Raw genomic sequence first — 26,794 nt, forward strand, 5'->3', positions numbered from 1 at the left:
CGAGTCCTTTGGAATTCATTTGAACTTAATAAGAAATCCTCCTTCTAGATTATTATCGATCTTTTTTTATATATTTTTACACAGAACATCTTTTGATCAAGGGAACAGACTGAATTTATTTCACATTAAGGAACTTTTCTTTCGAACAAATAATGACTTATAATTAGCCTATCCCTAAATTTAGCCTGTGGTTATTTTGGCAGAGACCAATGTTTGTGTGTGAATTAAAATTATTCGTTTATTTAACAACAGGTCAACGTTAATACAATTAATAGCAGAAACATGGCTTAATCGATGGACATTTGCAAGTATTTCTCCCTCATAAAATGCCTCTAATTATAAATGATCAGTGTCTATTTTTGTTTTGACTAGATCTGTCAGCCTACTCAATTCAGATTTTTAGGGTGACCTAAATTAATAACCACCATCTATTGTTTATTTTTTCAACCAAGTATTGTTGAAACAAGGCTTCTGTTCATGTGTCTGTAGCAGAGGTGCTATAACAAGTGGTGAAAGAGGCTCTTGGTAGGGTGTTAAAAGGGGCACAGCTGGTGATAAAACTGGTGCTAACACTCTGTGCACCCTTTACCCTCAGAGATCCAATGAAATCCTAACTGTCACATCGAATGAAAGAAAACTGAGCCCTAAAAAACATTCCGGGGGAGTTGGGCAATGAACAGCATATTTTTTCCACTTTTCACCCAAATGTAGTTGGACATTGCAAAAGTGCACATCCACAAAACATTCTTAAATGTTTCATCTTGATGCCAGAATACTCCATAAATTGTTATTTAATTATGTGACCTGTTGCCTGTCCGTCACTTTTGCATGGCCTATGGTGTATATGTCAGCCGACTTTTATGCCTAATCATCTGGGAAAGTTCCTGCCCGTGGAAGTACAGCTTAACAATGGTCTTAAGGAACCTTCTAGTTCCTTGGAAAGTGTTTCTGGCCAGTACAAAGAAACATGAAACGTGGCTTAATAGTAGATTTGGCCATGGTGCCTGCACACACTGTCACAGCTTAGGTGGTTCTTAGGGCATCACCTGTTCTTAGTAGGTAAGCCCCCATTGTATGCTCTCATGGTTCTCAATGAACCTGCTGTTTACCCTGGAACCTGTATGTATTACAACATGGAAGAGGAGGGATGTGTGGGAAGTTGTTCTGGAAGACTGATTACCAGTGTGTGGGCCTGACAGTGAAACACATGAAATAATATATGTTCTCTTCTGTTCACTAGTTTTTCTGCTTCAGCAGACAGTTGAAAGACTGAAAATTGATTTCCTGATCTACAAAATAATAAGTATCCATTCTTGTTCACTGACCTCAGATTGCTTAAGGTTGGAGCAGTCTAGAATGGAGCCCAGCCATGGTTCTGGAATGTGACAGCAGAGGAGTGTCTCTGGAAGGTTGTCGGTGGAGCCTAAAGACTCAGCTTTCTGCCAGGGGAACATCCTCTCACCCTGAACCAGCACAGGGCACTAAAAGCCCACATCTATAACCAAGACCCTGAGTCAGGCCCCCCAGTTCACTGGCTCCACTATAATCTCAACCCCCATCCCTAGACCCAGCCTCCCTTTACCCCAATCCCCCTCTCCCTGCCATTCACCAGCCTCGGCCGTAGCCTCTACATGAGCGGCTCGCTCCCCTGCGCCACTCTTATCCCTGCTTCCTCTATTCAACACCCCCAATCGCTGAGATGCTGAACATACTTTACTTTTTAATCCGTGCTAGCTGCCTTCCTCCCCATGGTGGGCCAGAGACAGAGTGTCTGTTCCCCTTTGCCTCTAATGACCTCCGGGATGTGCTCAGGGCAGGGTGCCTGCCGCCATGCAGCAGCCCACTGGAGCAGAACCCTGGCTGTCTGGAATGCCGGTGTTCCATCCCTTAGTTTGTACAAACCCACATCCATTAACTTAGTCACAGAGAAGCCATGGTTCCCCACCATCTTAACCTCATAAAAGCTCCTTTCGACTGTACTCCATTACGTCCTCCCTGGTGAACTTATATTTATAGTGCTACATTTTTTTTGGAACATTTAAGAACTTTTCTGCCAGCAGAAAATCTAAAGCAATTTTATATATCTAAAAGTATAGATCCAAAACATATCTTTTTTCATATCTCCGTAGGAATAAAACATATCCCCATAGGAATCTTAATAGCAATGTATCCTTCTTATGTAATGGTACGCCAGCAGCTTGATGGTACAGTACATTGATCATCTCTGGGGGTTCTAGAACGTCAGGCGGTTCTAATGCTCATCTGTAAGGCTACGTGGTCACATGAGGCTGGTGGAGCGCAGCCATTTCCCATGTCTACTTCCCTCTGAGTTGTAGAAATTGCGTCACAGGGATTAGCCCAGTTGGCAAGCTAAAAATATAAGTGTACTCTGCATACGAACATTTAGATCAGTGTGTCTGTTGCGGGAGAGATTAGCTTAGGTACAACCTGACACTTTACTTAACTCAGATTACAATTCAATGAAAAAGAGAAAATGTTAATCTGCTCTGTCATTGATGAGCTGGTTGTGTAAAGGCGAAGTTTGATCCTGACACCATGTGACATCCTTATAGTAATAGATCATCTGAGTTGAAATCCATGGTGGCTCTGCTTAGCACATCATGTGCTGTAGGAAACATGAAACCTTAACGATAGGGGGGAGGAAAGAAACAAGGAAACGGGTTTTAAGTATTGAAGCTGGGCCTCAACATTGCCTCCTTGTGCCCTGTGTTTTTATGCTCGGTTGACCATGCAACACTGATGCTAAGCGTCACATTGGAGCCACCAGGTCAAACTCTGGGACGTCAGAGGAGCCAAGTCATCTCTGGCTTCCTGCCAAACCGCTTTCTCACCAGGCTGAGGCTGTGGATGTGCCCCCTTTCATCAACCAGCCACCCACCCACTCCAGATCTTGTCCTCTCGGATGGAGACACTCCCAATTACAATCTAGAATTGTGCAAAGCCGCTGCCATAGTTTATAGTAAACTTAGTAGACATAAGAACCTAAAGCTTCCCCACAGGGGTTCAATTGTTCTAGACTAGCCCTGCGGAATGGATGGGGCTCTACCCAAGACCTGGTGCAGGCCTGATCATGGAAAGGAATCAAATGGAGAGCCTCACCTGTTTGGCTAAGATAGTGCCATGATGACTGGTATGTAATGCAGATATATGTATCTCATGGATTAGTTCTCTTCACTGCATGTCATCCATGGCTATGAATGTTGTCATCTTTTAAGTCTTGTCAGCTTGATGCTCTAAAGGGCCCCTTAGTCCTCCTGTTGGTAGATAACAGACTGCTTCCACAGATTGGCTGACAGAGGTGCGGCTGTGCACATGTCATATCTTTGGGGATTAGTCAGTAAATCTGTAAATGCAAACACTGTAGATATTAGACTTAAATGATATCCCTTAAATAACAACCAGGGGTTTGCTGTGCTGTCAGGTAACACCTTAGTTGGGATTTAGAAGTGTTGGGAAACACGTGTGTGTGTGTGTGCGCGTAAGCCACTCTAGGTGATGATTACTAGGACACAGGGGATGGATTAACCTCTTGAGCATGGGGACCCTGAGAGTGTGAAGGTGTGATGTGCGTCTCTGCCTCAAAGCTCCGCTCAGCCTTTCCAAACCCATGTTGTCCCTGTTCTCAACTGACACTCAAAGAAACGGACTGAGTATAAGACTTCTGTTTGACATCGTCTTTCACGCTGGTTAAGTGTTCCAACAAGATATGAGCCTTCTGGAATGTCTGCTTAACAGACCAACACTCGCTCTATGAGGCTAAACATGTCTGCTAGACTCAGACAGAGGGGGTTTGCTTTGGTGGGTGTCAGAGCACGATAGCAGCATCACTGTCTAACATTTCTCTTCTACTAATCTTATTACTGTTAAAAGTCTCATTGATTTGAGTTACTACAGGAGCCTATAAGTGCAAACTGTTGTAAAGCTTTGCAACCATATTACAACCTCTCCCAAAAGTGATCACCTGCACTTATAAGCCTTTCTGATAGGCTGACATAATCCAATCCCACTAGTAGCCAATAGGAGAGCTTCTTATAGATGGAATTATTCATGGCTGAGTTGCCTCACACAGCCCCTACTGTGAGCTGCCTCATGATCCTGGGATGAACACAGAGGATGCTGCCTTGTTCTACCTTGCAGTTCCCTTTGCCTCCACAAATGGTGCCCTTCTCCCTTTTATGTCCAAATGCGTAGCTCTACCTCTTCCTGGGCATGTTTCTGTAGGTTTGGCGTGTGCTTAGAAAATACTGTGCCTGCTGAGTGACCTTTTAAAAATGTAATTTGAGTGAAAATGGAGGACTGTACATAACTGACAATGCAAGTTACATCTTTTCAGAAATATTATTGAGCAGGACACTTGTTTGTTCCATTATTGTCCTGAGCTTCGTTTCTACGTGATTAAAGGACTTTTTTGTGCTGTGTTGGTCTGATGAGAAACATGCACTGAGGATGTCCCGCACTGCCTTACTGTGTCCACGAGATGATTGAGACGTAGTCTTAGCAGATCTGAATCCGCTCCGTTGTACTGATAACAACAGGATCCGAACATCCAAATCATGTCTGTGCTCATTACATCTTGCATGGAATTGTCCCACTTTCACCCAATTCTGTTATCTTCCAAATATATGTTGAGAATCGTGTAATCGATGCCCCGAATTGATGTAATTTTCCCTTTTACATTGTTCCAGCTGCTTGTGTTTCATGATGTCAATAGGGCAGATGAAATCCTGCTCTTTGTTTTTGTCATTGGGATTATAGCCTTAGTACATTGTAAGTGTTTGTGTGTGTACAGTACAGTGTTAGTATGTGCATGGCCATGTGTCTGCTGTTCATTGGACAGAACTGAATCCAGAAATGTGCTACATTACAAAACAATCAAATTTGATCTGTAAACTGAGCAAATGAGAGATAATGCACGCTGACAAAAAGTGGAAAGATCTAAAATACTAATACATGGTAATGGATTGGAGGCATATAAACTAAACCATAGGATTTCCTGCAGTGACAAATTTTCTTTTTGGTAGCCAGATGAGTGGCATAAAACACATGACATTATCAACAATGTTTTATGGTGACAAAAAACATGATTATTTTTACAAGGAAGGTGTCAATTTCTCCTCCAGTTGTCGTTTGAGTTTGTGCTGTTAGTTAATGTTTTACACATTCTTGGATATGCCCTCCTCTTCTCTCCCTTTTGAAAAATGCACTGTCGCCCCCGCATAGTATGTCACAACAAGCAGCGTTATGCTCATTAGGCATCAGACAGTTAAGTGATAGACACAGGGGGGTTCTGGAGCTTTTGTCATGGCCTGGTGGGATTTAGTTACATGGCCGTTGGCGGTAGCCATGCCTGATCATTAATGTGCTACCACGCTGGCAGAGCAGGAGGGTGGCAGTGCCAGCCTGGTTGGTGCAGGTGATGACACACTGGCAGTGCCAAGAGTTATGTGTATTTGTGTGGCAACATATAAATCAACCACAATATGTCTGTTGAACTCTGCTCTGCAGAATGACCACCATCTCAGAAATCCAACACGACATTGCAATCGACGAGCCTCAGCTAATGTAGCAGGTACAGCAAATATTAAACTCTCGCTCTTCCTCCCCCCCCCCCATCTTTCTTCCTCTATCTCTTCCTCCCTCCATGGTTTCTTTCTCAGTTATGGATGTAACAGAACTTGGACTGGTGTGAGAACCGCAGAGGAAAGTCCACTCTGTCCTTTGCGCTGTGACCATTCCATGATGCTTCACGTGCCTAGAGGATCCCTTTCTTGTTTGTTGGCTTATCTCCATAGAGAATCAATCGTGTGTGTGATGGGATCTCTGCACACATTTATGTACACTCTACCGGCATGATAATGCAGTTTAGTCATGTATGCATACTGTGGATATTTTTTGGGTGGCCCATTGTAACACACTGTGCGTGATAGTCACCCAGTGTGAAAATATTTATAACATGTAACCTTTCGTCTGATGATTATTACAGGAAATTGCCCCCAAAATTTTGGTGCTCAGAATTTGGTTGTACAACATACCTCCTTTAGATATGTTTTATCTATGAGAGGTGTACCTTTAAGCATTGTCAGTTTTTCCTAGTCATCAAAGATCAATTTTACAACTGGCAAATGATCCGCTGCTTCCAAACTGTGATGCAGGTTTGACTGATCACACACAGTAGAGGCCACTGATTAGGATTTGAAGTTGCCTCTGCTTAGGTTCTGTGTTCCCCTACATTGATTGAGGTATTTCTATCCTCTGATTGTCATAGGTTGCAGATGTCCTAGTATACTTAAGTCTGATTAGGTCTTATACTTGTATTCCTAAGATATTTTTGAAGTTTTTGTTCTTCTTTTTTCTTTTTTGATTGACAGTTAGAGAGGAAAAGGAAAGCAGGGGGTAAAAGAAGGGAGGACATGCAGGAAATGGGCCAGGACAGAATTGAATCCATGCTGTAAAGCCTTGGGTTATGTGGTACTCACACTATCCGGTGAACCACAAGCCCCAGGTCATGTGATTTCATGGTAATTGTGCAATTTGAAGATTGTGTTTCTCTCAAGGGATTCTATATCACTTGAGTCGAAAAAGACCATACATGAAGCCAAAACCTATTTTTGGATTGCAATTGTCAAGATATCTTAAGACATATTTAGAGACCCACATTAAGACACTGGACAGGACATCATTCAGTTCTAATGGGAATCATACCTATTTATTTGTATGGATACACCAGCATTGCAGATATCAAACTCCACGCTGCAGGGTTTGCGTCAGAGCTAACATACACAGAGTGAATTGTTTTTCTTACTTCCACAGATAAGCCTTGTGCGATATGCAGTGGGATTGAACCTTAGGGTCAATTGATCATATAATGTATGTGTTAGGGATAGTGAAGGAGAAATAAGAAGCGTAGGCAAACTGCCACCATGAAAACTGCATCTGGATTACAAATATGGATCTCTGGGTTAACGGGCTTGATGCACGAACATTGTTTTTTTTGGCCACAGAAGGTCATAAAAGAATATCTCTGGTCATAATATTGTGTCCTTAAAAAACCTTGCAGTGCCTCACTTTGCATTCATGTAAATTTTTCCACTTAAATCTGCTTTGTTCTATTATTATAGCATGTCTCATGATGCATTTAAATCACCTGAAATAATTAGTGAGTTAAAACCAAATTGTTGATCAGATTTTTTGTCTCTTTTTGTGCCTGAAAATAAACAGCCTAGGTATAGGTATGGTGTGCAGTTGAGTAGATATGTTTGATGGATTTCTATTGAAGTATATTTGAATTGAGAAAAGTTGATCGTTTTTTATATTATTATGATTATGTTTGGAAATGTATCCAACATGACACAAATAATCATAAAAGTTGATTGTTTTAATAGGTCAGTTGACAACAGTAGCAAGGATGTTTAATAAAGATAAAACAACTGAGATGGGTTTTAGATTTTTTGTCTCTTTTACTTTTGACCTCTCATAGCTTGTTCAGCATTGCTGATTTTAGGGAAACAGATTGATTGTTAAAAAGCCAATTGATGTTGGTAAAAAGTTTTTTTCTTGGTAAAAAGATCTACTGTTCTGGTTGGGTAGCTTGTTGTTGTACGCTTATGATTGTTATACTGAATATGTATCATGCTGATTATCATCATTGCAGGCAAATGGGAAAACTGGACAAACCAGCAATGTTACATTGATCTCAGGATCTTCCACAGTTCCAAACAAAACAACTGAAGATCGTTATAGTCTTAAACAATCTCTCTCTAACAGACCATCAACCGACTGTTAAATGTGAGGTCACTTTTATGGAAATGTCTTTGAATGCATGGGGTAGTTTGAGGCAGAGAGTGTAATGTCCCCATTCAAATCAAAAGAAAGAAAAAAAAACGTGCAAACCAATCACAGGCCTCCGGCTGTTTATGTGTATAATACTGATGTGATGGTCTGTGGCTAGTTTATTTTTTATAAATTTGAAGTTTTTATCGAAAACAGGCATGGTTTTCGACCCAGGCACTGGTCATCCTTTTTATGAGCATTGGGTTTGTCCTGGAAGAGTCTAAAAGCATGGGGCATCTAATCGGATCCTGTAAGATTGCAAAGCTGTTTCGTCTAAGGTTCCATCACTAACTTTATGGCGGCTTTGCTGCATGTCAAAACATGTGCAAGTTGTACAAATATACATTTTGAAGTGATGTTTACGCCAAACAAATGTGTCTGTAGTCATAAATCATCTGTAACGCTTTACAGTGCAATCATTCTCCGGTTGAGGTATAAACAAACATTTCAAGAGTTCCCCTCACTCACTGCTAATTTGATTAAGTCTGGCCAACTCTTAAGGTGTATTTTTATAATGATAAATATATATGATCATAAATATCTGCAACTAGTTAAACTGACCACAATGTGAATACTTCAGCCTATTTAAAACATTTTAGACTTTGAAAAACTGCATGTCACTGACGGCTCCTTTACTTGCAACCACAGTAAATGTAAAAGCCGTATGGATAAAAGCCATATGGAAGCAACGATTTACTTACAAAGGTATATTCAAACTTGTCTGATCTTGGTTTAAGATGCAACTAAAGACCAGTTCAATCAACCTATATACTAAGAAGGGCAAATGGAAGTTCTGGCTGACCCCTTTCATGGTTCACAACGCAAACCGCTTTTTTAAACCAACAGTTATTCACTGATGAATTTTAGATGGGCTAACGTGAATGGTGGTTCCCTAAGTGCTGATGAATAGCATCCTGGATGTACCCTGACACCCACATCTCTTGCAAGGCAGCAGGATTATTGTTGTAGCCCGGGGTTGTTTGCTTAACCTGCTCGCCTACCCCATTGTTGGAGGTCAAGGTAGCCCGCACTGCACACCCGCCCCTGTCGTTACCACAATTAGAACACAAGTCGTCAAGCACACCAGGGTTCTTGTCTGGGAGTTCTATTTCTTGCTCCCCCAGGATTGAGAGAGTGTGGGAGGGATGGACCTTGTGAAATATATGCACCCTAGGAACATGTTTTGAGTATCAGTGAGAATGTGTTTGCAGGAAGGTATGTCAAAGGGTTACGATTTGTAGCTATGCAACATGCTTGTTGCATCAGCTAAAGGAGTTTTGTAATTGCTAGTTCATCTGTCAGGGCCACAAGCTTTGTGAGAGAAAAAACTTTTGCATTTACATGGGTTGATTGGTGATGTTTAGAAAAGATATATGTACTTGTTCAATTTATGCAAATATTCATCCTGTCTGAATAACTGTATATGCAAATGACATGAAACGTGAAATGAACATGAAATGTCAAGGTAGCTTTACATTTCACAGTTATTCATTGTGTTTACCGCCTGTCCGCCTTAACCATCTATATCATCCAGTACCAGATTTGGTCCAAACCATGTCCTTCCCATAAGCCTGTATTGGCTTTCTGCTGCTGGTATGTGGACTATGGTATGTGGCCAGGGGCACTCTTTACTGTGGGCACACTGGATTATCCCCCCAGAATTAAAGGGTCCTGTTATCTCCAGGCATTATCCCCTGGCAAGGCTCTAACATTAGCGACCTATAAATCCCTGGATTGGCACAAGGTATCATTGGAGGTTAATGATTTGCTCAACAGAGTGTACTGTAAACAGTCAATTGAATAACTACAACAGCCTTAAACATTTTTATATTACATGGATAAACCTGAACCAAAAAGAGCCATGGGCTATGAGAAATACCAAACTGTTTTTTATAGGTTGAAGAACTGTTTTTAGAAAAGAAAGATTTCTGATGCAGAGAAACATTAAAACACAGTTTTAGCTTGTGTTTCTCTAAATTCACAGCTTCAATTAAGTTATACATTTTTTATAAATGTTGCTTATAAGAAGATCCTGTAAATATGGTAGTCCTTTCATATTTTGTGAAGAAAACCATACTGAGTTATTACTTGAGTGAGCAATATTTAGATCAAGATATGAGCTATTATTAAATCTCTGATGTGGATATGGCTTAATGGGGCAAGAAAATCTTAAATCTTTGATCTGTCTATTGAATGATTGATTTTTTCAGGAGAAAGTGGTCACAAGAATATAATGATACACGGTATACATTAAGATACAAGTTTATTTTAAAATGATTAATACAATGACAATGTCCCTAAAACTGAGTATTAACATAGCTGAACATTAATGGTCAAATGAAATGTGAAGAAAAGATATTTGTGAGGTTGATGTAATTTAATGAACAAAAATCCAAGTTGTGAACTCAAAAGTTTTTATTTAGGTGGTTAAAATGTGATGAGGTGCATAATATTAATAGAAAATACATTTACCATTGACTTCTACTGTTTTAACACATTTTACTTGATGCCCCAAATTTTGAGTCAATATTCACTTTATTTAATTCTAAAGGGATCGTTTTTACTGTAACTGGTACATATATATTGGAAAAAATCATACACACTTGTTTTTTATTCACACTCCATATTAACAATTGCATTTATGCCCTCTATTTTGAATTTAAATCAATTGCAGGATAGAACAACTTGGAATTTGGAGCATTTAGGAATTAGTGGGTGAAAAACACATGTAATACTTTGGTACCCAACCCTGCCTGGCTGCTTTGGTTTCTAGAGCAGTAAAGTCTGGAGCTCTTTTAACAGAGGGACTTCCCGGCCACTATCACAAGACTGTTTAACAGCAATCAAGGCTGTCGGAGCAAAGCTAACAGATAATGTCGGCCTATTAAAGGTTTCTATAAAATAACAAATAGTTGGTATCTAATTTCCTGTTATGTACATGTGCCGTGGACCATATCAGTGGCAGTCCAAAGAAAATAGTTGGTTTACCACCATTTGCACAAAACACAAACAAAACATTGTCAAGATTCTTTACATGCATGCTGGGAAACCTTTTCAACGTCTTTAATAATTATGATTTTCTTTCAGCATCAAACAGAAACGACTTATTGTCGATGACTTGGTTCAGATCTTTTATTGAGTCCATCTTATTTTCTGTTGGTATTCTTCTCTCAATCTTAAACTAAAAACGTGTCAACTAAGGCGATCAAGCGCTCTCGTACAGTTGTATCAAAAGTATTCAACTGAAAAGTCTACCTGATTTAAATAACAAACCGTTATTATACAAGGTATCAGAATCCACCCTGTCTGACAGCTCCCACCCACCGCACCTAGAGTTTCAGACCTTTTTTATTGGGTTCCCGCTTCAAATACTCACTAGCCAACACAGATACAAACATTCCTTTATATACTCAGACATTTTACTTGTAAACTCCAATAGTAAAAGGTAATATCAGCACAACCACCCAACCACGCTTCGTAACTATTGTTTCAGTTTTGGTAGTATCAAAACATAGAATACTTGTGTACTTCTATATCTGTTATGACTACTCTTTTTAGATTATGCGATATTGTGTGTTATTGTTTTGTTATTTTGTTTTACTGATGCACATCCAATTGCCTCTGGGGATATATAAAGTTCTACTGCTGCTGCATTTGATACAGTGCCGTCAGTGCTTTGTATCATTTAATTTAAATGTTATGTTTTTCATTAGGAAATCAATTAAAAAGTAGCCTATTGTCACTTATCCCCATTCATTTATCAAAACAAATGCAACTGATTCCCATAAAAGTGTAGCATTTGTTTTATTATTACCAAATGAATGTTACCATCATTCACATAAATAATTAGCTGTAACTGTGAACAATTGAATTAATGAAATTGAAAATAAGTATTTGCAGATCTATAAAAAAAAATCCTGTTTGAATCATAACCAGGGATGTTTGTTGATCTGCTGGCCGTATTGTCTAATTACACTGGACATTTGTTGTCAATGTATGCAGGAAATATCTAGTGTGTCTTAAAAATAAGTTGTTTTAAGTTAAAGTATTGCTTGTCTTATTAAAGAATTGCAATAACTGCAATAGTCATCACAATAGTAATATGGACAGGTAAGATTATGATAACTATGGTAGCAGCATCAACGATCATAATAAAAAAAATACAATTTGAATGATTCAAAATATACGGCGTGATATTTATTTTCTTTTAAAAATACAGTTACGTTAATTTATAAAAATCTCTGTAGAATGAGGCACAAGATCATGTGTAATGTTCTTGTGGATCATAATTGTATTTGTCTAGTTAAACTTGCTAAATGTAATAATAAGGTAAGTGTAGACAACTTACAGAAATTGAGGCTGGACAGTTATCTGATGCCTGCTTCATTAACAGCAGCACTTTGAACGTTTCATAAAACGTTCAGCAAATACGCGGAGTTGCAAACAGCACAAATATTTGATAAATGTGCACAAAAAAAAGAGCTAAACAAACACTTTTAATGTGGTGTTTGTATCATTTCAACGGCAGAAGCGGATCAGCACTTTTTCTACTAGGCTCTCATCGCTGTTGTTCCTGAGGCGTCAGGGGGGTCACATGATGCCATGTGGTGGCTGGGGTTTCAGCTGCCACTCACCCTATGCTGAGACCCAGACCTCCTCAGGACATGGTCTTGGTGATAACACAAACTCCACCGCCCCTCATCTAGCCCCAGTAACCCGTCTTCTTACCCACGCCCCACCTCCATCCCTTCTTCCCATCCCCCGCCTGTACTCTCCTTCTGCCCTACTCTCCCCTCACCCTGCCTTCTTTCATCCCATAATGTCTGCTTGCTACTTTAATGATCTTTTTACCACTCTACACATTTGAAATAGCATAACTTTATTTAATGGTATCAAACCAACGATAACATAGATATCCGTTGCCTTAAAAAAATGAAATTTTGTGGTCCGAATTTGAACTAAGCCATTGTCATGCAATCTGAATTCAACACAGAAACCTTAATTTAGGGGACTTTTTTGAAATAGTTTGTGATTCAATGGTAGAAAATGTAATTCATTGATAAAAGCTAGACTTCATTGCATCTTAGTATGGAGCAGACCTTGGAAGCTGAAGATGGCGAACACTGAAGAACTACTGTAATGCACATCTCCAGAACATCTGGTTTTAATCACTGCCTAACAACTTCAAAGCAGATGGCACATTTGTAGAAAAATGAAAATCTCAAGCATGCGTACATGATAAACTTTGAAATTATGTAAAGAATCGGACATCTTGTGAGTCCACGGCCATTGCCTTTGTTGGTGCTGGGAAAACGTCAAAACCTAAACCAAGACATTACGAATCAGGGGAGGGATTAGGATAGAGGGAGGTAGGGAAGGGGTGGAGCCAAAGGATTGTAGACATCCCTGGAAACCATTCAGATGGAGCTCTGAAACTAGAGCCTGTAGAAGATGGAGATAATTCTAATGAGAAGTGACTCTGCGTGCCAGTGATCCATGCAGACTATTAGTGTTGTCACGAAATGCTGCGGATGTTACTGGGCATGCGCACTGGCCCTTTCTACCCTCGCATCACTGCCAGTTTGGGGAAGGTCATCTCGCCTGGGTGTACACGCTCCCACAGCAAACCCTACTTTCTAATTCTGCACGCAATTCTAACAGGGGGCGGGGGAGATTTGTTTGTAGAGGTTTAGGCCCTTCGATTTCTGTCTGTTTGTTTGAAAATAAGGCAGAAATGCCCCACAAAATCGAACCCAATGTTGCTGGGTCATTGAAGTTGTTTGCACGGGAAGTTGTTTGTGCAGAGTGTGGGTTTAAAATGTAGTCTTTAGCCAAGGTGCACTGAGGTATTTCTAATATGGCGGATCACCGTCCTCGCTATGAAGACTTCTGACATCACACTTTTCTGAAAATGTTGTCGAAACATTATTGGTTGTATTTATTATGAAATGTTTGGGCAACAAAGTTGTTGCCGCTCAAAGCAAAGGATTTTTAAAATGTATTTTCTAAACAATAACTTGATGACATTCAGATGTAGACTTTATGTGTACTAGTTCTTATTCTTAGAATACATTTGGAAAAAATCATCGGATTCCCCTTGCATCCCCGGCAAGTTCTGGTAATAACCTATTATTTTACCAAAATAAATCTGTGGTATGTGTCTTCATAATTTTTATGTGAATCTACAGATTTATTAGCTTTAGCTATTAACTGTTTAGTAATGACAAAAAAATAAATTACGCTGATCCTTACTTTAATCTGTCACTTAATCAAATTAAATATTTTTTATGGAATTCAGAATGTTTTACATTTTGGTGTGCTGAAGGTTGAAGATGCAAAAACTATATGATAGTTTGCAGAATTCTATAATAAAAGAAATGTTAAGTGTTTAATCAGTGTTTTACATGATTTTTTACCAGTACTATTTTTCTGATTTATTATTGCGTTGTATTAAGAACTGTTTTGACCATATCAGTATGTTCTTGAGTAGATAAACGTTACCTTAAGTGATGAAAATCTGTAATAGAGACCTAAACCATTACAATTTCTACTGATTGCTTGAATGATATTACAAACAATGTACAGTGCTCATTGATATAGAGGTAAGATCATGTAAAACACTGAAAAAAAAAATGCTTTTTTATTTAAAACATTTATGTTTGATATATGTATGTTTAAATAAAACATTTTTTGTTTGATAAACATAACAAACATCTCAATATATATTTACCTATAATAAAGACTGATAGACAAAGGATAAGCAAGTTTATTCCTGGAGAGGTGGTCAACCGTTTTGACAGTTTAACTAAATAGTATTTGATTTAGGGTTATGCTTGATGTAAAGTGTAAGCATTGCTTCAAAGTTAAATCTGTATTTTTATAGTTCTGTAAAACATACAACTTTGTATCCGTGCAATGTTTTGAACACTGATCCCAAATGAAAAACGATTTACTGTGACGACATTATGTAAACAAAGTATTCTTCATAACGTTTACAACCGAATATGCTTGATAACTTTTGGTCTATCCAACCTCCACAGTAGATTTTGAAAATGGACTTAACACATGTAGTAAAATTAAGATTGTTAAGACCCCTACCATTATGTGGCTCCAACTCTTTTCAGAACTGCAAACTTAGGTCCAAAGTCAACTTCAAGTGAAGTTCATGTGTGAATCTCAGACTTTTTGTAATGCACGATAGACTCCCAACTGTGTTTCAATCACTGCTGAGCTTTTACACAATAATAAACCACTGCAATGGGATCAAATCAGACTAGAATATAAAATATTCACGGAATAAGCATAAACAATTTGCCTGACACAATGTCGATACCCTCACTACATTATTCTTTTGTGAATAGTGTGGTAAATGGTGGTGGTATATGCGATAAAAAAGCATCTAGAATGTGTGAGAGCTGGTGTGTGAGGTGGATGTTTGTCAAATGATTACCTCTCATTTGTAGTTTAGAATTCTCAGTTGTATTCTTTGTACAGTTGTCAGAATTATGACCATGATGACAAGTTGTAAGCACCCTTTAACCAACTGCGGGGTGTTTTCTTTCTCATCAATTCTGACAACCCAACACTTGTTTCGTTGTGGTGTAGTTGATGGCAGAGTAAGGATCGTCAAACATTGTGTTACTTAAAAAGGATTTTCCATTAAAAAAATAATGGTCACAAATGTTTGCATTGTTTTGGTTGTAAATCAGACACTTCGGTAATACACTTCAAATACAATGCATTTTGTAGGACAAAAGTGTTTGATTGATGATGCATTGTATTTGACGCGTGTTACAATGTTTTCTTCAACATTTTATTCACACAGAGTGATTTGGTGTAGTTTCTGCCGTTTAAAATGATAAACTTGTCTCTTGTTTTTTTAAATATATATTGAAATATATTTCTTAAAACAATCTTCCTTCATTTACTGTCAATTCTTTGTTGTGGCAGACTGTATGTAAATAAAAAGCTCAGCCATCAGTTTTCTTTGACCTACTTCTAGTCTCAATCCTTGCCCAACACCATTGCGAAGCCTTGACTGTAAAGTAACTGGATATTTTATTGATACAATAGTTTTCAGCAATCTTCTTTTTAAATCAGTGTCTCAGTGTAATGACAGCAGAGATTGTCTTTCGACAGCTTCCAATATTTTCCACGAGATACATCGTAAATGTCTGACTTTGTATCTAATTAACTTTGTAAAGCCATTAACCAAGCCCTGTCCTGAAAGTGCATGGCCACACATTAGATTAGATTAGATTCAACTTTATTGTCGTTACACAAGTACAGGTACAAGGCAACGAATGCACACATGCAACTGTCATGGTGTTTCTTATTTTAGAAATGTCTTTAGAGTCAACCTTGGAATTTTAGGATTAGTGAAACAGTTCTTCACTAATAGTGAGCACAGGAAGCAATGTTGCGTAGGGGTCAGGACACTTCCAATTACCCTTTAAACAGTCTATTGCAGATTAAGTGCCACTTAGAGGAAGTATCTTTAGTGTCCACTGACCAGAATGATCTTTAACATAACCAGACATCCCAGTCTGTCTTGACCCTCTCGCACCTGTATGTGTATAAGAGAGCAAGGAAGAACATGCATTGTATCAGGGCATTTGAACACCCATTGGCTGTGCTCGTTGCCAGGCAATGCGTTTAAGGCTGTGAATGTTTAAAACTGTCAGGATATAGCAGAAAAAACAAGGTATAGTTTTGAAGTTAACTTATTATTCGCGTGCCACTAATATTTTTCCCAATGTACGAGAACAGAATGTAATTGTACAGAATGAATGGAGAATATGGCGAGGAAAAATTATAAAGCATGTTCCTTGCCCACATGTTTTAGAGATGCTTAGAGCACGTTAGGGCTACTGCTGCACCATTTGATGCACATCCCCTCCCAAACAAATTGGGGTTGTAGGATTTTATACTTTTGTAAAATGAATTTCATATTTTCATTTCTTTGTGTGGTGGTCCATTGATCTAAAATGTCTCCTTAGGCTTCCTGATCTGTCAAGTGAAAATGATTGAGTGCTATGGAAGCTTCCAACATAGGCTATGTCTTCAGGCCTATGTTTTGATATTTAAAACTGTCTCTATCAAACTGATTTTGAGTGGGAATGTAAACACATGATGATACACAAAGCCGAATGAAATATTAAGGGGTGCTAAGCAATCTGAGTAAAATGTTGTTTTATAGTTTATTCTGTCTGGAGATTAAATCATATTGTAATGAATATAGTGCCTTATGATTTGTGAAAACAATATATTGTTCTGGAACTGTAGGATGCAGTCTACTCATTATAGTAGGCCCTGCAATCCTTATTTGTTGTGGTTCCAGTGGTTTCTATGGTGACCTGCTTTGAAAGGGGAATAAGCAGGTTAGCATTATAATGACACCGTCATTGTTCAAACTTTTTGAAAGTGATCCACTCGGAGTAAGAGAAGTAGGACACAGTAGGAAGAGAAGAAATATTTCGTTTTGAATCCCACTGTGTTTTGCCACCTTCCATGTAATTGTTTTCAAGTTAAAGTTGAGTATATTTGTTGCCACCGTTTGGCCGGGTTTCCCAGATACGTTAAGAAGCTCTTAACGCTAAGATCTTCTTAAGAACGTTCTAGAGCGCCCTTTGAATGTTCTTAAGACGCTCTTAGCGTTAACGAATCTGGGAAACCCGGCCAAGAATTTCTTAAGAACGTTCGAAGAGCGCTCTAGAACGCTCTTAGAACGCTTTTAAGAAGCTCTTAGCGTTAAGAGCTTCTTAACGAATCTGGGAAACCCGGCCAATGAGGTTTGAAGAAAGAGGCAACCTGAGACAAGACAGGAAAAATCTGAGGTGAGCGATGACAGATGAGCGTGGGATTTAAATCACTTTGTATCCAACTCTAGATTAGAGCTGTAATTCTCAATAAATCATAATAAATACATTATTTTTTATCACATCTACTTCCAATTATCAATATTTTGTTTCACGTGATTGGTAGCCTATTCGTTGCCTCAGATTGCATACTTATTCGATTGGGTGTCTAAGAGTGGTTTAATGCATGCGGGGCAAATATTTCATAACTTCAGGTCAACAGACCTCAAACAAGCAATACGCGCCATAACTTGCAAGGTCAAACGGTGTGATCCCCTCAGCATGAAGCGGATTGATAAATGGGTCATTATAATGGTCCACACATACCGTATTAACACCAAGCATCAATGCTCTATTGTATTTTACTTTTTATATTGTGGAGACAAGTAGCTTGTAAAATTACAGCCTTACCTCATATTTCTTGATTTTTCTGATTTTTCCCCGATTCCAAAAGGCCTATCACTAAGGATGTCCCCAAATGTCTAAGGAGCCGTGTCATTCAGGTGTAATATATGCATTACAAGCCTTATCACTCCTTCAATGTTTCATGACAGGAAACTAGCGTCGAAGGGCCCTCATTTTTTTGTGAATTCCACCTGGTCCCACCAGTAACTTTAGATGCCCAGACGGGACGTCTAGGCTATTGGATTTTCTGTCTATTGTGTAGGTTAGGTAGAAAATATATCGTTGCAGATAGCCTACATATCATTTCTTTCAAAAGGAAGATAACGAAATCAATAAGGTATACTGATATTGCACTTTATAATGCTCATGTAAAGCATATTTATTAGAACTATAGGCAAATTAAATCAATTTGGCCAATGGTTCGATAAGAAACAAAAATAATTATTTGACTATTATCTAAAGTCTTGATTGATGACTGAACTGTTTTCCATGATGGGAATAAACAGTCAAATAAATCATAAAATTGTGTAATAACTTATAGAACAACTGTCTCATCTGTCAACCGGCTATGCAATGACTCATCAAAATGGTCTGTATCCTATATTCACATACGTCCATATATGCTGAAATGTGTTCCTTTGTGTCATCTAAGCAACTAGGCCAATACGTCCACTGTCAAAACAGGCATATTAAGGTGAGTTGATAATATTGACTTATAACAGAAATGTCAAATTAAGTATTTTAATCGAATAGTTTTGGGTAAATCATTTTATCCTGTAATTTGATTAATTATCAGCGTAGCCTACCTTAAATGTGGATTTCGTCATCACGTCTGTTCAATATGTAATTCCGTAGGCCTAATAATTTTATTTCACATTTAAACTTAACATCAGTGGACGTGTCCCCTGTAAACAATGTTCTCCGAATTATTTAACGCGATTGTTGAGCCCATTCTAAAAGGAAAGAGTAGACCTATTATGCCGGTGTTCTTCTGTCCCTCGGCCTATCGAGTTGCCACCCCTCTCCTATCGGATCACTGGAGAATTTACATGTATAGTGTTGAGTGACATGAAAGACAGCAGTGAAAGGAAAACTTCACACACTTTGAAATGTTGGCCTAAGAAGTAGCCTAACTGAGACCAAACATGACCAATCAGACTTTGTCTAATTAGGCTCATACAAATCTACTTTATAGAATGGCAACGGCATATTTAACTTTTTAACCGTCTGAAGGCAAATACCTTGACCTATATGGCCAACCAGTATTCGTTTTATCGACAAATTAATCGGCACTCGACGACCGCAAAGTTAATTCAGTGAATAGAAGGCCACCAAGTTAAAAAAATACATTCCAATCTTTCATGACGAAACACGTGACTAGTCATATTTTTCTATCCAACCTCCATGGGAAATAGGTCGACCAGGCACTTGGGCCCACATATAGGCCCTGCAATTGCTGAATGTATGCAACAGGCAGCTGCAGTGTGTTGTACATTTTCATTTTTTATAAACGCAATTTTCTTCGGGGTAGGATTGCTTCCCCAGATATATTTCGGATGGGGCCTACAGTGAAGCTATGGTGAATTGAAATTAGAAGTTAGGCATTATTATCCTCTCACAGTTTATGGTTCAGGCACGTGCACAAGAGCCACTGGCCTATTAGAAAGTGATGGTTCGTAAAGATGAATATAGCTATAGTTTTATGAGCATAAGCCACACACAATAAAGCTCACTGAATGTACAACGTTTTTCCCCTCAATCATTTTGATTGGAAACATAGTTAAATAATTGATTATGTGTATTTGCATTGTATTTACTTGCTGGAGCCCCCCTCCAAAAGTTTCATTAACCTCCCCCCCAATTTTTAATATTTTAAATATATATTTTATTTTTCTTTCATATTTTAAGTCTAAATGTGTTAATTTATCTTTCTAAAACCCACTAAAGGACTTTTTAAAAGGATATTTTAAAAAAATTCTTCTGGGGGAACGTGCCCCCAGACCCCCCTAGTTTTGCTGGGTCACAGGAACAAGAACAAGTTTTATCTAGGGGCTTAGCCCCCCCCAAAAGTGGAACCTAGATTCGCCCCTGTAACTGCATGTACCTCGTTTATTGAGATCTGTCAAGAAACATTCGCTTGTAGTACGCTAATTAACGACACATTCATTAACAGAAAATGAATGAACCTACACTATATATCCGTTTTTTTATAAACCCGCACGGACTGATCGAAGTCTTCCAGCAAACTGGGATAGCCATACGTCAATCTCTTGCCAGCAAACCAATGTTGGCCGGGTTTCCCAAATTTGTTAAGAAGCTCTTGACGCTAAGAGCGTCTTAAGAACGTTCCAAGGACCCTCTCGAACGCTCTTAGAACGTTCTTAAGAAGATCCTAGCGTTAAGAGCTTCTTAACGAATCTGGGAAACCCGGCCGTTGTGTTTATCTGAAGAAGCAACCAAAATTGGGGAGGAGGTAGCCTTACAGCAAATGTTTCTTAATCTATTAAAATATGTAGCCTAACCCATGTTGGGTTTTACCAAGCTTGCAAAGCCTAGGCTGGTTATTTAGAACTAACAAATAAATCGAGGCATTTAGGTCCGAACAGAAATTGGCAGCTACGGTCATGCAATTTCACATCAACACTCTGCTTTATTTCAACATGGCGTCTTTTGAACGTCAAATGAAACGATGTTGGCCGCTTTTTATGATTTTAATGGTGTTGAAAAAGAATTGGATAGATCTCATTATTCTTTTTGCAATTGTATATTTGTAAAAGGCTACAATAGCCTATAATTTTACACAAGCCACCTGAAATAAGGGTCTAAATTAATTTAGACCTTGGTGCACTCTTAACTCGGTTATTATAGTTATATTCTACTCAGCGGACCAAAAGGTTTTCGTATGACGTTAGTGTAGTCTATTTTGCAACTTTTGTTTAGTTTTACTTCTAACTTGAACCCTTTGCATATCTTAAATAGATAGTCCACATAGGTATTTTAGATTTTAAATCTTAAGACTATGTTACCTAACTTTATAGCTGTTACTGTTAGTAGCCCACTTGCATTTTTTTCTTCATAGGTGTAGTATAGGCTATGGGTCTGATAGTCATTGTACACAGGATGGACTACACTGCACGTTGTTGTTTCAACACATCATTTGGACTCACGCCACACTGATGGAAACAATCAAGCAAAATAAGAAAGATAATTCAAACAGTGAAGTAAGGTGTTGATATATGCAACACATAAGCTACGTATTGCACAAATGTTTTATATTTTAATCAAGTTAGTTTTTCGAAAATATACAAGAACAAAAACAGACAATACATACTTCGTACAAGTCTACAACAAAAGTGCAAACGTTCAAAAGAAATTGTACCAAAAAATATTCAACATCGAAAAGTAAATGCCTTGAAATAAATAAACCTGGCCCACCTATAGCCTAAATAAAAGAAATTAGTCAATTGTTAGGCCTATGCCTTTGTTGCTCGGTTCCTCCCTGTATATAGTAGCCTGGTGAACACGGAAACTGTTTGAGGAATCAACCTGCTCCTATTTTTGAATACATATCCCCTCTATGGTGTGATTTTATGAGGAATTCTCGGATTAAAGTATATAGGTAGTGTATGCCCTGATTCAGCGCCATTTGCCAAACATTTTTTTTTATATATATAAAACAATTAAGTAAGCTAAGATGCCGTCCACATTGCATTGACTGGATAGCCAGCCTTGTCAATCTCGTTTTCATTAATTTATCTATCTTTAAAAGGATGTCTGTTAGGTGGGGAAATTATGAAAAGAGAGAAGGTCAAGGGTCATGACAACAGGATAGGATTTTACCAGGAAGTTGAATACCTCAAGTGCTTTATATGAAAGATGGAAATATACGGTAAATAGGGTCAGTCACTGGGCATGCTATAGCATCAAGATGGAGGCCTACTGCCCCTACTGTCATGCACGTAGTGTCATATAGGCTACTCTACATGCGCCGATAAACGGCCCACCTGACAAAACAAGGACAATATTAGGCTATTATAAAAAAAAATATATATATGCTCAACTCTACCCTTCTCTATTAACGTGTTGCATAACATTTTCTTATAAGATACATCAGTAGCCTATACATTTGAGTCTATAGACCTGAAACCTGAGAAGAGAAGAGTTGTAGGCTGTCGTTGTCTCTTGTGTGACTTTTACCCTGATTCATTTAAGGCGCTGTCCCCCAAATTAATTCAAAATGAATACCCACATAAATAATTTATAATGCTACGTTTTATCCTCAATACTGATGAGTTCATTGACAACAAAAATTAAATACATTGTACAATAAATATAAAACATAAATAAACGACTTAAAGAAAGTATTGAAGTCTTTGTACAAGATATAAATAGCTCGAAATATATCGTTGCCTTTGGCAAGTCTAGTAAGTTTACAACCCGCGAGTGTCCCTTTCAAATAGCGCAACATAATAAACCATTGCACTTCAGGGGTACATATGGCCATTTCTTTAAGGAATAGTCGATTTACTTGACGATCAATTATATTTTCCTGCCCTTTTATTGTGTTCATCCTTAATTTCTGCAGTGATAATATCAGTTTAAAAATGCATTCGGAGCAACCCTCTTTTGGTGGGACAAAACTCCAGGAAACCCACTCGACACTCCCGGGGAGAAGGGCGGTAAGGATGTTCTGAGTGTGTCTGAGAGGAGAGTCTGTGCTGAGCTGGCCGGCACACCAAAGCCTGGCGCGCTCTGCTGGAGGTGCGACGGAGGGTGCTGACTCCCTGAGACAAAGTAGCCGCTCTGCCCAGACAGCAGCCCTACAGGAGACGTGCTCATGCCGTAACTGTTTAAGCCCAGAGACCCAGCTGATCCACCGAGAATGGGACGCGTAAGGTCCCCGTTACTGAGCTGCTCCACCCCGGGGAGTAAGGACCCATACGCGTGACCTTGGTTTAGAAATCCCGGCGATGAGCCATTGTAATGGGGGTGATGCAAAGATAAAAACGGCGAGATCTGCCAATATAAAGGGTTGTTTGCCCTGTCGTTTATTCCCAAACCGAGAGGAGCAAAGCGCAGACCTCGTTTCATCGCCAGCTTCCCTCTCGAGGTGGCCGAGCGTCTCCGAAGTTTCCCTGTAGTTCCACCAATAAACACGTCGTCACTCGATGGGTCCAGCATCCAGTAGTTTCCCTTTCCTGGGTCGTCGTAATGCCTCGGGACTTTAACAAAACATTTATTGAGGCTGAGATTGTGTCGGATGGAGTTTTGCCAACCTTGCTTGTGCTCCCTATAATAAGGAAAGTTATTCATGATGAACTCGTAGATACCGTTGAGCGTCAGCCTCTTTTCAGGACTCTGCCTGATAGCCATCATAATCAAGGCATTGTAGCTGAAAGGTGGTTTATCATATTTCCCGTTTTTCCCCGGCTCTGTCGCATTTTCGGTGCTGCTCTCCTCCTCTTCTTTCGTTTTGTCTGGATCCAAATGTGCTGGTTCCATCTCAGCAGGGTCCAGGGATTTTTCGGAATCAGAACCCGGTGATGGAGTGTTCTTTTCGGAGATCGCGGAATCATGTTTGTCACATTTCGACGGAAGCAATAGACTCTTAATGCTGAACGACGTAGACCTGTGCACCATCGGCGGCTCTTTCAGATTCTCCATGCCGTAATCTAACGATGAACGTAGGTTGGCCGTTTTAAAACGAATAGATCAGAAACCGTTGGAATCAGGACATTGCATGCATGAAGGAACTCGTAGGACAGAGAGCGGTACGGGTCTGGGATGGCGAAATTAGTAATTAAGGAGGTTCAGTCTTATCACTGCATCACCAAAGGGGAGGAGCCTGTAGCCCAACTTACTGTTTTTTCTGTTAACAAAACGTGATTGTTACAACGTGATTTTGTAATTTTCTTTATGATCAAAATGTTTTGCAACCTTTCCTTCGCAGTTCTTGAAGTGGAGTGAACATAGAAATGCAGACACGTATTTGTTAGTGCGCGCGCGAACGCGCAGTCTGTGGCCACTGGCATGTGCGTGCGTATGTGGATACGGTATATGTGCGTAAAGTAATTCGGCGACAGCTGCAGATAGTAGCCTACTGCGCTTATTGGGGAACATTTACAATTGAATTTATATAAGCAAACAATGTTCACAAATGGGCACTAGCATATAAAGCGCTTGTATTGTCTAACAACCTTTGTGTAGCCTACAGAACCCAAAACGGTAGCCTAGCTGTACCTAACCAGTCGAACACTGTTACTTGAGCGCCTCCACCGTGTGGTACACAGTGCTGCAACAAAGAAAACGAAGACTCCTGACTACGGGTGACTTGACCCTTGATTGCAAATAGTTGGCATATAGGCCTACATCAAATATTATTAAGTATATAGGTGTTTTTAGGGTATAGGCAAGAGTAAATAATACTTTTGCTTACTAACTTAGGCGCGATATTGCAGTTTGCGCACATTCATGTTAAGAGGTGGTTAAAACAGTGTTCATAGTGTGTTATAGTATATAATAGTAGTAGACTAATATTAATGGCTTTTAATGATATTTCTCAACATTATTATAGACATTTGAATGAAACAATTCATAAGTTTTTATTTTGTTTTTAAGATGTGTTAACGAAATTTTGGATTATGGTTAGCAGTTATTTTAGGACTTAATATGTGAGGGATTTATGCCTGCAACATTTAACCTATCCCAATAATATAAAAAAAAAAAAAAAATTAAAAGTTTTTTCTCATTCATTTGTTTCAGTGACACTTCTGTTTGATTTAATTTAAACTAGTTCCATCACTCTGCTGATCAATCAAACTAGTTTTCCATGGTGTCATTTACCTTTATACTTGCAAAATAATTATTAATTTCTTGGTTGTGAATATCTAAACATAATGGAATTGTATGTTATTTAATAATTTAATGTAACTATATTATTTTCAGTTCATGTCAATATATATATATATATACATCTATATATATATGTATATATATTTATAAATATATATATATATATATATATATATATATATATATATATAATATTCTGACATGAATTGAAAATAATATATATATATATATATGTACATGTCAGAATATAATACAATACAATTTCATTATATTTAGATATTCACATCAAGCCATTAATAATATTTTGCAAGTATAAAAGGTATATAACACCATAGACAACTAGTTTGATTGATCAGCAGAGTGATGGGAATAGTTTAAATTAAATCAAAGTGTCACTGAAACAAATGAATGGAAAAAATGCAGCCCAATTATTTGTTTTAATTTTTATGTACACAATTGGATGCCTATAAAACAATACTTACAATAATTATACAAACATTTGAAACATCAATTAACGCCTATGATATTTAAACAAGGAGGAATACAACATTCACAATGTAAAAAAGAAAATACCAAAGTTTAATTATTTACATTTTATAAATTGTCAATCATCAAAAACAACACAGTACTTAAACTAGACTACAGTATAATGCATGAATTGAATGGATTATGTAGTCCTGTTGATGGCTGCATGTAGTGAATTCAATTATAATATGTGCAGGCCTATTTTATTCCTAGAAGTCGACTTTCTACAAGAGAAATGGCAGCACTTCCATTTAAAATAGGAATTATGATACCTGTTAGTTTTTCTTCTTTACAGACTTGTTTGTATGATATCCAAGATAAGATCCAGGCATTATAAAATTGCAAACACACACACACACACATTGTCAATCCAATCTGGGGTGATAGGTTGAGGATGAAGTGCAGTATTAACCCCCCATGTGCTGGTTTGCTAGCCACAACAGCAGCTGGTGGAGGTTACTGCATATGCTTCCCTAAATGTTTTGTGTGCCAACTTAAATGTATAGGGAGATAGAGAGATACCGATTTCTTAGTCCGACCCAGGTTAAAACAATCTTTACTTTGAGGGAAACAGTGCTCCACAGTCCCGCTGTGCGCATAAATACTGTGTGTTATATATAAACACAGTAGATATATAGATAGAAACATGGTAATGGTTTGTTTCCCCCGCAGGCTCCGGGCCAACTGGAGGCTAGGCCTCCTGGGTCCGAGCACTGTTCGGTGACTACCCCCTCCTTCCCAGCCAATCACTGACAGAGCAGCTCCGGAAACAGGAACGCTACACTCACAACATGGAGACGTATGGGCCAACATTTCCATTAAGCTCATCTCCGCTGGCATTAAATAGACATGAGGACATTTCAGATTCTGACTCCATCTTTATTTATATCGTTCAGGAGGGAAATCAGTTGTGGGTACAAATGAACAACGTTTTTTGCCAGATGAAGTTGACCAAACCTTATATGGCTTGGTGTGTGTTATACTTAGGGTAAAATTATCACATGATAGAATGTCATTCAGCCTAGTGATTCACTAGCACCCAGCAGCTCACAGCTGCACAGATTAAAACCATGTTGCCAAAATACATACCCTTAACTTTTTATGATCTACTTTTAAGTGCAAGATTATGATTATCTTGGTTTCACTAAACATGAACTTGGCTGACATCTTTCAGTCTACTTCTGTCATGCGTTCAGAGGAGGAAAGTTGGATGAAGGAATTTTTTGAAAAATGTCAAAACATGAAGCTATTGCAGGAGATTGAACAGAGTATTCATATACCAGAGCTCCCCCTAGGGACTACTA

At 38.6% G+C, this 26,794-nt stretch overlaps 1 protein-coding gene and 1 long non-coding RNA gene across 2 annotated transcripts in view; one reads left to right on the forward strand and one right to left on the reverse strand.

The window, feature by feature from the left end:
* Positions 1-2,621: 2,621 nt before the first annotated feature.
* The window catches only part of LOC124474246, a 30,190-nt gene continuing 6,017 nt past the window's right edge, over positions 2,622-26,794 (forward strand). Inside the window, exon 1 of the long non-coding RNA XR_006956798.1 lies at positions 2,622-3,151. This is a non-coding gene — a long non-coding RNA (uncharacterized LOC124474246). The remainder of the gene's footprint in view (positions 3,152-26,794) is intronic.
* Positions 21,353-24,397, reverse strand: foxg1d (forkhead box G1d). Its single transcript, XM_047030216.1, has one exon. It carries the CDS (start codon positions 23,775-23,777, stop codon positions 22,707-22,709), a length of 1,071 nt encoding a protein of 356 aa, XP_046886172.1. The 5' UTR covers positions 23,778-24,397; the 3' UTR covers positions 21,353-22,706.

The sequence above is a fragment of the Hypomesus transpacificus genome, chromosome 11 (assembly GCF_021917145.1).
Source record: "Hypomesus transpacificus isolate Combined female chromosome 11, fHypTra1, whole genome shotgun sequence".
NCBI lineage: Eukaryota > Metazoa > Chordata > Actinopteri > Osmeriformes > Osmeridae > Hypomesus > Hypomesus transpacificus.

Excerpts from the sequence above, each read along its gene's own strand:
- foxg1d (XM_047030216.1), bottom strand. The coding sequence starts at position 23,777 with ATGGAGAATCTGAAAGAGCCGCCGATGGTGCACAGGTCTACGTCGTTC.